The sequence below is a fragment of the Ictidomys tridecemlineatus genome, chromosome 6 (assembly GCF_052094955.1).
Source record: "Ictidomys tridecemlineatus isolate mIctTri1 chromosome 6, mIctTri1.hap1, whole genome shotgun sequence".
NCBI lineage: Eukaryota > Metazoa > Chordata > Mammalia > Rodentia > Sciuridae > Ictidomys > Ictidomys tridecemlineatus.
This window is the reverse complement of record NC_135482.1, coordinates 95,347,113-95,359,408: the sequence shown is the minus strand read 5'-3', so window position 1 is coordinate 95,359,408 and position 12,296 is coordinate 95,347,113. Positions and strand designations below refer to the sequence as shown.

General features: G+C 42.1%; 1 protein-coding gene across 4 annotated transcripts in view; it reads left to right on the top strand.

The window, feature by feature from the left end:
• The window catches only part of Etv6 (ETS variant transcription factor 6), a 224,002-nt gene that overhangs the window by 175,803 nt on the left and 35,903 nt on the right, over positions 1-12,296 (top strand). For all 4 annotated transcript variants that reach the window (XM_078015227.1, XM_078015226.1, XM_078015228.1 and 1 more), the window contains one exon: positions 10,600-10,734. In XM_078015227.1, coding sequence (XP_077871353.1) covers positions 10,600-10,734 — 135 coding nt within the window. The remainder of the gene's footprint in view (positions 1-10,599; positions 10,735-12,296) is intronic.

The window sequence follows — 12,296 nt, the reverse complement described above, 5'->3', positions numbered from 1 at the left end:
AACTCTTTAGTGTTCCAGTGAAGCTGCTTGCGTAAAAAAAATGCAAAAAAAAAGAAAAATGCAGTGGTGTGTCTGACTGGATTTGACCCTGGGCAAGCCTTCCTCCCAAGACCCTATAAATTTCCCCTGCTTCGTAGCTCACATGCTCATCTTTATTATGGGTCTATTTTCCTCCCCAGTGACCTCTCAGTTTTCTTCATGGAACTTGGTTCTCTCTGCTCAAAGCTATGAATAAAGATATGTGAAACCAGTCAGTGGCTCCTTGCCACTCTGTCAAGCCTTTGCTGGGGTGGGCCATGTGGAAGATGGCCCTGCTCCCAAGGAAGTTAGTGTCCAGTTAGAGAGGCAGAATGGCATTGAACCTAAAGACCAAAGATAGCTGGAGAAGGGAGAGAGCAGATAGGGATGGGTCACGTGAGAGAAGAAATGGAGTTGGTCTGGAACGTGAAGGGTGGGTGGAATTGAGTAAGCGGAGGTAATTGGAGGGGATTCATCTCATAGACTTGAGTGATGGTTAAAAAAGAGGAAGAAGTCCACTTAATGTATCGAAGAGGTAGAAGACAAGAAGGCCAGCTAAGGCCAGCGCCCTAAACCAGACACAAGGTACTAGAGACCACAGATAGGTGGTGGCAGTAGAAATTCACTCCGTGAGTATTTACTGAGCAACTCTGCAACAGTGGTATGGAGGTCCAGCTAGATTATTAAATGAAGCTCAAGGGTATGGCAGTGGAGATGAACTTTGAAAACTTGGAAAGGTTAACAAGAGGGAAATAAGGAAGGATGTTGAGGAGGAGGTGGTATGGGCAAGTTTGGAGGAAGAAGAGTTCAGAGATAAGGTGGTACATGCTACATCCACCATTTGAAACTGTGCACTATCACTCACCATCCCTCCTCTCACTTGTTTGATTCCCTTCTCACGTTTCAAGTTGTGTGACTTTTCCTGAAATGTTTAACTTGACTCACAACCTTATGTCCCTAGAATCTTATTCCCTCACAATCTGGGTTAGATGCCATTCCTCTTTTATCCCAGAGTATTCTCTGCTTCATGGCCCCTCACACCCATGCACACACAGAGAATATATACATGACTGGTTTCTACCCCATATCCATCTCCTAGAAGAGAAAAGTTTAGTGTGGGCAGGGGTTTTGTTCTGCACTACCTAGCACAGGTTATGGCAACCAGTTGGCTGGCACTCTAGTGGAATGATGATCCAGCTTGAGTGCGCCTTAAAAGCCCAGGTGAAGAAGTTTGGATCTCATTCTTCAGATGATGGGTGACCTCTGGAAAGTTTTGGTCAAGAGAATGACCTGATTGGAAGTCTTCCTTTAGGACAGACACTTACCATCAGTGCAGAGGGTGGATTTACTGGGTCATGGTCACTACAAGCAGGAAAGCTAGAGAGAGTGCTGTTGCTATAAATGTAATGCAAGACAGTGAAGTCCAGACTGGGATTGGTGAGACGCAGCATCCAGTAGTGCTTCAGACACAACATGGTCAGCTATGGTGGGGAGCTGATTTGGAAGTTGTAGAAAGAGTTCATTTGGGAGCAGGCAGAAAAGAGTAAAGAAGACATGTCCTGTGAAAAAAAGAACAAAGCTGCTAGGAGCCAGAGCTGGGGATAATAGAAAGGAGTATTGTCCCCAGTAGGTGGATTGTTGTGAGCTGGGATAAAGGTGAATTTATTTATATTGTGGGTAATTTAATTATAGTATCAGCCAGAAAACCAGGGGCAGAATTGCCAAGTGACACCTGCTAGTAAGGGCTGCAAGAAAGCTTATCAGATTACAGAGGAGTATCATCCCAGGCTCTGAAGGACAGAACAAAGACACACGTAAAAGAGCCATCTTGTGAAGTGACCAGCAACCCCGGCCAGCCAGATGAGGTATGATGTGGGCACAAGTGTTCTCCTCAGGCAGAGACATGGTTTATATAGAAAATCTTTTCTTTCTTTCTCAGATGGAACATTTGCCATTGTTTCTTCTGATGTGGGCTTTCTGCGTTAGCAGTTTGGTGGCTTCTCCACCTGGCTTGTCACAAATCACATCACTTACTTTAGTTTCTTCATCTGTAAAATGAGGTTTTCACCACGTATGTCCTAAGCTCCCTTCAACGACTAACAGTTTGGCCCAACTTCAACACTGAAACAGTGTGAAGCTTTAGTGAACAGTAGGACCACCCCACCCTACAGGCAGTCTCCTTCCACCCAACCAACTTGTAAGATGTAGACTTTACACAGTTTTTTTTTTTTTTTTCCCTATCTTTGAATGTTTTTTGCTACTTAAGCAGAGTTGGGAGTTTCTTCTCACTATTAGAATAAAACCAAAGTACCTGGTGGCCCCATCACATAAAAAGAGGACCATATCTTCCACTCAGCCATGTTTTCCACACCTGGTCTTTCCCAAAGCTGGGCTCTCCTAATTCATCTACACTGTAGAGAAGAGAGCTGACTCTATGCATTATAATTGCCTGAAATATGAATTTACCTTAAGCTCAAATACAAAAGCTTCTCCAAATGCTGTGTGTTGTATTCTTTGGTCAACTTAACAAATCATACTTATTCATGTTAGGAGGAGAGTCGTCCTTTCCCACCCCTACAATAAATCAAGGAGCACTTGGGCTGTGCTTTAAATAGCTAGTGGTCTCTAAACAGAGAGTATCACAGTTGAAGACAAATGGGGTCTTTTTTTTTGGAATGGTCTCCCGACCAGAAGATATAACAAGATAACAAGCTTATGACACTTGCAAAGTTTAAGAATAAGTGTGAAAGGATCCTAATTTTATGAAAGCTTCACCCAAACAGAATAATTTTTCCCTGGGTTACTAGGTAGTTACCACAATTAAATGGTTGTGGGGCGATTTGAACTCAGAGAGATATTTGGCTATAGGACTGCTTTTGGACTCTGAGAAAATACACTAGTAAGAGGGAACAGACAAGATATCATTCATATTTACTCTTATTTGACAGTTATCCATTGCAGGGCATTCAAGTGGAATGGATTTATACACCCTTTATTTTATGAGAACAAAAACCCTAAGTTAGTATCAATTTAATTCATGTTGTACCCTCATTCAGTGCTAAAACAAAAGTGGGGGGAGAACCATATTTTCAAAATTCCTTCAATTCAATTTAAAAATTTATTGGAGATTTCAGAACACATTGGGAATTTTAGTGTACTAAAATTCACAGTCTTTTAGTATTCCAGAGGATGATTCTGCAAATTATTTCTACTCTTGTGGACCCTTGTCAATCCACCAGAACCTTTGTCTTTGGAAATATGTTTTGCTTGTATTCATAAATATAGTAAAAAATCCCATTTCAAAGTTAATCTGAAAATACTAGTCATGTACAGATAGTTCCTTGAACCAATTTGCCTAAATTTCTGTTAAGCAGTGACAAGTAGTTTGCTGAATTAAATGGCTGTGTCTTTGGGCTGCTTTAGAATTAAGTCAGAGAATCCATGGATCCAGATCCCAGAAGGGGAATTATCGCCCAGAAATGTGGGAGCTACCCAAGTGCTCCTTGCTCCTTGAGTCAGCTCTTCCTTCTCATACTGTGTCTTTGAACAAACAGCAAAAAAAAAAAAAAAAGTATGACACATCAGAGAAATGCTTAGAGAAGTCACTTATGGGAAAGTCATTTAATTTGTTAGTCCTTCACTTGTCCCACTTGTGAAATGGTGACAGTAACTGATCCTTCTGTTACATAGTGATGTCTTGAGACTAGATAAAAAAGACCATTCGGCACTTCCTTTAATAAAGCACATAATTATTTCACAATATTTCTGTTTTCTCAATAGCTCATTATTTATCTTACCTTATATTCTATATCCAGCTCAAGGTAATTTTCTTATTATATTTGTTTTCTAACTGCCCCCCTTCCCCTTCTTCTCATCAGGATCCCTGTGTCATAGACATACCTCTAAAACTAAATTTCAAATATTTGTTCCTAAGTAAAAAAAACTAGCTTATTTTTATGTTCACGGAAGGCATTCCATATTGAATAAAAAGTTTGTAATTCAATTAACCTACAAAAATGTGTTGAATGGAGTGCTTAGAAACTGGGATCAAGCAGAGTCAAAAAGCCAAGCAGTTCCATTACAGGAATGGTCATGTTTTGACCACCTGTGGGATCCCCCTCGGTCTCTGACTGCATGGGTGTTCTTTCTGTTGAATTTATGATGAGATACAGGGGACTTCATCCTGAGCCCATCATAGGCAGGAAAGACCCAGCAGAGAGAACTTTCTGACACATCTGAAAAATATCCCTCCCACACCAGGCATGCCTCTTTTAAGAATTGGTCAGAAGGAAACCAAAACTCTCTGAATAAAAATGAAAGAGAAGGGAGAACTGTTTGCAAATTTAAGAATGTGTTACTTCAAATATTCTTCCTAGGAGTTTATATACATAATAGATCATCACCTGAAAATGCAAATTTTTAGCAATGTTGAAAGATTCTTCTTTAAACCTAGTAAAACTGAGAAATGAAAAAGTTGTGGAACCACAAGGGGGAGGCTCTCGTAAGCATTGCAGATGACGCTGAACATTGGCCCAAGCCTTCTGAGAACAAGCAGTGATAATGAGAACTTTAAAATTAATCATACCCTTTCACTGATAATTCTGTGTCTAAGAAAATATCCCAAGGAAATCATCCAGAAGTGGGCAAAAATAAAATGATGCCCTTAGCAATTCTATTTATAATAGTAAAACTGGAAATTCCCCAGCCACCCCCTGTATAGGACCAGCCAAGCAAACTCAGGGAGGGTAAACAGAATGGAATACACTGCAACTTTACTACCATTCACCTAGTCACTCATTATTTCTTCAGTAGATCACGCAGGGCTTGCAAAGCGTTACAAGATTTTAAGCCGAGGAGTGGCATGGCAAGGTACAGAGGTGGAGGTGGGCCAGTCTGTTTAAACAGGAGGAACAATGACAGTGACTTGAACTAAGGTGCTCCAACAGAGAGAAAAGGGTGACTCCAGGGATATTTAGAAGGCTGTCTATAGGTATTGATGACTGGATGTTAGATGAAAGGGAGAGAAGAGTTAAGGATTACTCCCAGGTTTCTGGCCTGATGAACTAATGGAGCATTTACGGAACTAGGGAACCCCCTCGGGTTTGTCAAGATTTTTATGTCTGGCACATGAACTGTGTGGAGCCTGTGTGACATCCAAGGGGAAGTACCCGGAGTCGAATGAATGTGGTCCTGCAGTTCAGAAGATATGCCTATCAGGAGCAAATTTAACAGAGGCTGGTAGAAGCCATGGGAACAGACAAGATTGGCCAAGAGAAAAGGTCAGTGAGAGCCCCAGGGAACCTTAATAGTGAAGAATTGGAGATGGAAGAAGAGCAGAGGTGAGGGAAGAAAGCCAGCAGTCGGACTCTGTGCAGCCTAAGAATGTTTTCAAAAGGAGGTGGTGATTCCTGGTGATGAAGGTTGCTGAGAAGCCAGGCAGTTCCCCAGGACCCACCACTTTGACAGCAGAGGGATAATTTCAGGTGGACCCTTTTGGAGGAAGTGTTAGAGGGGAGACCAGAATAGAAGTAAGTGGAGAGAGCAACAGTTGGTAGCCCGTCCAGGCAGTTTGACTATGGAGGGGCAAGAGGGACAGAGCAAGACCTGGAGGGGATGGGGACAAAAAGAGGGGAGGGGGGCTTGAAACTGCTTAAAAACTAAAAGAAAAAAACCAAAGAAGAGATTTGATGAGATGACTGTGAATGAGGGGAACCATGGAAAGTGATGACTGTAACTAGAAATGCCTTTATGAATCGGCATTTAGTCAACAGGGACCAAAAAATACACCATTCATAGGAAAGTGATTTGTGAAACTTAGGCATGTGCTTTCAATACAAAAACACTGAAGCAAAGGGAGTATTTTAGATTTGTCTGTTAATAATTATACTTCCAAGGGATACCATCTACTGAGCATCCATCATGTTAGGTACCTGTGCTTTGTACATGTCATCTAATTCGGTTCCCATAACAGCCCTGCCAAGTCCATGGCATTGTTCTCGTTTTACACAAAATACTGAACTAAGCCTTCAGCTGAGGTTCAAAGAGGAATATAATTTGCCTAAGGGCATGCAACTGACAACAGAGGAACCAGGACTCAAACTTGGGACTACCTTACTTCAGAGCCCCAGTATTTTCCTCTAAAAGTAAAATAACTTAAATGAATTTAACACCCACTTCTCAGTAGCATCTGTACGTTCTTGGTCTCCAGACAGCGGTAAGGTTGATAAGACAACTTATTGTGGTATTGTTCACTTTCCTCTACTATCCATTTGAAACAAATTTCAATAAAATAATAGAATCTAGGATTCTCAAAGTACATCCTAGCTTGTCACATCAAGATACACATGTCGGGCTGGGGATGTGGCTCAAGCGGTAGCCTGCCGCCCGGGTTCGATCCGCCGCACCACATACCAACAAAGATGTTGTGTCCGCCGAGAACTAGAAAATAAATATTAAAAATTCTCTCTCTTTATCTCCTCTCTCACTCTCTCTTTAAAAAAAAAAAAAGATACACATGTCAACATGGTATGTGTATTATGTCTATTTTTGCGGGCACCCACAAGAATATCTATATTTTAGGACCTGAAGCTTCTAATTTGGGGGATACAAATATGTCTAGGACCCTTTGCAGAGACTTATGCAAGTGAAGTGCCCCTAAACTTGCTAACTTCATGACAAATCCCCCTCTACATGTCACATGAGTACATGAACTATGTATGTATGCACAAAGATATTTGGAGGGACAAATATTTGACCTACAGCCCTGGATTCCATTGCTTAGTGCAATAAAGCATTAGTTAGTATGGTTACATCTTTTCTGGGATGATGGAGAAGATTTAACAAGAACCAAAGGCACAAAGAATTTTTTTAAATGCCACTTGAATTTAAGCCAGGGGTCATTTGCTAAGTTAGATATATAAGACTATGGCTCATGCTCTTTGTTTTCAGTAGGCTAGTGAATATAACTTTTAAAAAACATTTTCTATATACCAGAGAGCCTTTTTGTTCATATACTTTTTAGATGTGACCTCCTGTGTATATGAGAATTTGAAGAGTGTATTGGTAGAACAGGCTGGGTGTTGGAAGACCTAAGGGGCAGTGGACAGGAGAAAGTTGGAAGGGCATCTTCATTTAGAAACCTGTTATAGATAAAACACACGATTTGTGTTCTCCAGAAGCCAAGACTAAGAACTTAGGTACAGGGATGGCCAGATTCCAACTCAACAGAATTTTCTACCAACTATAGCCATCCAAATATGGTTTACTTATGCCATGGCCAGCTGCCCATCACAGGACATACTCGTCCAAGGCTACTTCTTGGCAGGGGAAGAGTAGCTGGGGACTCATACCAAACAGAAGTTTGAGTCCATGTAAGAAACCACTAAAATCCTCTCTAGGCCTAAGATACCATGTCATTACAGGTACACCAGTCATGCAACATGCATAGTTCTTACACAGCTCATCTGCCCCACACTCCCATGGTAGTGATATATTTATGCTAATCCAGTCACATTCCCTGACCAAGACCTTAATTACTGAGAAAAGGTGTCTTTGAATGGATTGGTCTAGTCATGGTCACACTCTAGAGTCTTAAAATTAAATTTTTTTCTGGCCAACCACCTGGGACTTGGGTCCATGCTCACTTGATAGCCACCCCTACTAGACGGCATTTATGACTGTTATCTTAGCAGTAGTCAAAATAGGCTCACAGTTTAGGTATGAAACTGGCAAGAGTCCTGCTTGGCTCAACCTCCCCCTACTTTCTCCTACATGCTCAGGGAGAAGCTTCACTGTCTGGTATTCTTGGCCAGCTCCAGGATGAGAGTCCAAAGCCAACCAGCCAGCAGGCCTGGGAGAGTGTGAGGCAGAGCACATATTAGTGTCTCTGAGGGCGTGACCTAGCAAGGCCAGCTGCAGGGTCCCAGGAGCCCACAACCATGATCTAGACCCTTCTCTTCTATTTTCCATGTGAGACATCTTTAGGGGCCTACAAAGCCGACCTAAGCCCCTTGAATACTAATATTAATAACAATAATGTAGAGTGAGTGATGGTGGTGGTGACAGCCATAGCTAGTGTTTGCTGAGCGCTTACTTTTTGCCTGGTGCCGCATTGAGCTTTTTGTTATTGACCATGTCACTCCATGAATCCTGCCAAAAATCCTGCAGAGTGGATGCTGATTACCATTTTCTAGATGAGGAAATGAGGATTGGAAAGGTTAAGAGATTTGCCTAAGGAAGTATCAGTCAGCTAAGCTTCAGAGCATAGACCAAACCATTCTGTTCTCTTACCTCACTTCCTTTATGAACAGAGGAGACTGGCTTCCTCCCCTCCAGCCCCTGTTCTGGTCCCCACCAGGGAGCTTCTCCAACCCGGAGCCAGCCTCCAAGGAAGACCTGAGGGCGACATGTACATTAACCCTGCTCCAGGTACTTCTAGACATTTCCCTCATGTAACCCTCACAGCCAGCATCTGAGATAGGTGCTACAATTTCATTCTGCAGAGAAGTCCTGGGACTTGCTCAAGGTGACCTGATGCCCAGGCGGCTGCCTCCGCAGTCTGTGCCCCTCGCTGCACCTCAGCTGCCTTGCTGCGTGAACAGCCTCCAACACCCTCACAGACACTAAATTTATATTTCCTGGCCTCCCCTTCCAAAATGGATACACTAATTACAGACCATTTTTTTTTAGTAATAGTAATCATCAGGAACACATTTTTTAATGTTTTCATTTTCTGTTCTGCAACTACTGAAATAAAACATTGATCAAACCCACAGGATCAAACCCAGCAAGTGTGAGGCCATGTAAATTAGGAAAAGTTCAGGAAGACATTTACACTAAACCAAAAAAAAAAAAAAAAACCACCCAAGTGTTGATTAGGGACTTATTTTTATGTGAGATTAAAATACGAATCATTAAAATAGGACTGTATTTTGGGCTGCGCATCCCCATCTCATCAGAACCATCACCATGACTACTAGATTTGGAGTCCACGAGTGCCAGAGCCCTTCCCAGCTCTCAAACATGGCCACGTGTGCCAGGTCCTCCCTCATCCGTGACATTTCCAAAAGTGTGGTCAGAACACCTTTGCATTTTCCTGCCTGTCTCCTTTTAATGAAACACCCAAGAGACTTCATCTTCATCTTCATCTCTTTGAAGCCTTTTCTTATCCAAATAGTAGTGGCAGTAAGTTACACTAATAGCAACCAAAATTCAAAGGTGGAGGAAAGAACAAAGTTTTTAAAAGCAAGGTCAAAAGGTTCCCCCAGGAATTTCTTGGGATCGGGTAGCCATGGAACTTCATGTGGTACAAACAGTGGAGTGGAGATTTGCAGAAAGAAAGAAATTAATATGGAATTCAGAAACATGCTAAATTTGGAGGAAAAAAATAATATAGCGATATCTATAGCCCAGAATATGCAGTTAAAGTTGTTAATTAAAGTATCTGTTAAAAAATGGCTAAAATTAGAAACAAAGGCCCATTGTTTGGTACAATTGTTGACTGCATATCTCTGTGTAGGGAAGGGCGTAGGGGGGACAGCATTTTAAAGATTAATCACCCATCCTTATAAGGTTTTGAAGCACCCACCTGCATTTTGAACTTGGATTTAAGCCAAAGGGGAGGACCAGACCATTTCAGTTACTTTGCTAATTAACTATTTTCAGTGGACACTTCAAATACCAACTATATCAGAACAGAGGGGCCTCCGCTCAAACCAGCCCCCACCATCTTCTGCCAGCGGCTGACATCTTAAGATGATTCTCTAGAGCTTGTAGAACCTTGGCATAATGCCTATATATATTTTTAAAGGAGGGAAGCATCCCAGACTGTGCCAGTTCCTTATAGAGCATCGTCAATAGTTAGCACCTCTGACCGGACTTGTGAATTTTGTTCATTTTTATTCTCTTCCTGCCCAGGGTTGGAGTCAGTTAGAAAGGCGTATTTGTCTCTGTTGGGAAGGTTTCTGTAAAGAATCTGAGTTGTCATCGGAACATAAAATATATTCGTACAAATTGACTTCGTAATTCTTTGAATAATCTGAAGTACAAACAAAGAGATATGTAAAAGAGGATATTTTCACAAAAATAATAGGAATTAAGTTGGGAGAATTTAAATTCCCCCTAATGTCCGGGATGTTACTCTAATAGGCTATCATTAGCCAGCTCCTAAAGCAATTCAGTAATGTGGGAACATCCTCAAAACCTAAGGTAGAGGGGAAAAAGTGGTTCCTAACTACTAAAACCAGATCCTCACTACCTAACGGTAGACATCATTACCAAGGCTTCTCTGACTTCGTAATGGAAATCTAGGTGGTTTTGTTTCCTTTCTGGTTTTGCACATTTTAAAAAACTATTCTTATATATTGCTTTCATAATCAAAAATGTTTAATTTTAAAAAATCACATGGTTCTGACTTCTTGAGTTTCAAGGGCTGTGTCCTGTCCCTGTGAGCTCCACGAGGACACTTGGCATGCCCATTATTTTTACCGCATGTCCGTACCGAAGTGCCAGGCACGTAGCTTCAGCCCAGTCAGCAGCAGTGGAATAAGTATGCCGTCTCTCTCCCATTTCTTTTCTTCCCAGGTGATGTGCTCTATGAACTCCTTCAGCATATCCTGAAGCAGAGGAAACCTCGGATTCTTTTCTCACCATTCTTTCACCCTGGAAACTCTATCCACACTCAGCCAGAGGTCCTACTGCATCAGAACCACGAAGAAGGTACTGGACAAGGCTGCTCTTTCCTTACCTGAGGTTTAGACAAACCCCTGGGGTTTCATTATTAACTTTATTAGCTGTTCTTATTCATGCAAAGTCATTTTTCAGTCAACAAATATTTATTGAGTGCCTACAATGTGGAAGGCACTGGGGGAAATGCCTAGATAAATAAGATGTGATGGAGTTGACTCTCTGAGGCTCACAATCTAATTGAAGCCATGAGACAAATGTACACATGAGAATAAAAGTCCAATTATAACAGTAGACACCATAGAGACAGAGAATAGAAGGGGAGGTTATGTCCAAGTACAAGAAGCAAAGTCAGCTTCGTAAAGAAGGGCTCTCTGGAGGATTCCTTGAAGGTCCAGCAGGGTTCTAATAAGCAATGATGAAGTGGAGAACATTCCAGGCAGAGTAAATGACTAAGAGTGGGGCTAGACCTTGAAATGCAGCAGTTGGATAATGCGGGTGCTGTGCCCACCCCGCCTTTTATTATGAAAATTTTCAAATATATATACATGTATATGTGTGTATATAAATGTGAAATGGTGAGGGATGGCCTCTTCACGTCACCTCTGTGCCTTGGACAACTCTTCTCATTTGATACCACCTCATAGAGACCTATGCTCCTACCTTGCTGTGTCCACCTGTTCACCACATTTAAATAGTATACACGCAGATACACACACACACACACACACACACACACACACACACACACACAAATACATGTACACACACATACATATGTATTCCAAATAGACCAAATAAAATACATAGACCCCTGCAAGCCACCACCCTCTACAACAGTGATCAACATCTTGCCTTTGCAAAGCTTATCCAAGGAGGTGAAACTGGAACCAGAGAGTGGAGCACTGGGATTTTCAGGCTAGTAAGGAAAGTCTTGGGGAAAATGATCAAGATTTTTGAACAATAGGTAATGAAACAGGAAAGAAAAACCCCAGACCATGTGGACTCAGTGTTGGGTTGGGGCTTCTTCTTCGACCTTAGGGAAGTTTATTGGCCTGTGCTCAGTGCCGGGGCTTCTTGCTGATGTCCCAGTTGCTGCTCCTGTTGTGATTCGCAGGAATCATAAAAGCACTGGTGGACAATGGGAAGGCACAGGAACGGCTCACCACACACTGGGGGAACTGTGGTCCTGGACGTAGTTTGAGAGCAGGTGTTCAGGGACAGAAATTGGGTTTAAAAACACTGTTTTCAGCCTGATTCCACAGAAGAGCTCAGTCTCGCCTCTGAGGGCCACTGTGTCTGCATTCTCCTGCCAGGTAGACCATGCAACACTCCTAAATGTACAGTGGTGCTTTTTCACTGTGCTTTCCTTAGGGCCAGATTTCCAGGGCCTTACCTCCCCTTGGGGAATTTCCTTAAATTGATTGATCATCTCCAAGAGCAGGGCTAATATTTTTGTAAGTTTTGTGTTTTCTTAACACTTCACCAAAGAGAGCCTGAGTCCAGGTGGTTCACGTGGCCTCCTTGTGCCAGCATCTCACAGCAAGTCCCCTCACTTCCATGATGGAGAATAATAGACGAGCATTTCTGGCACG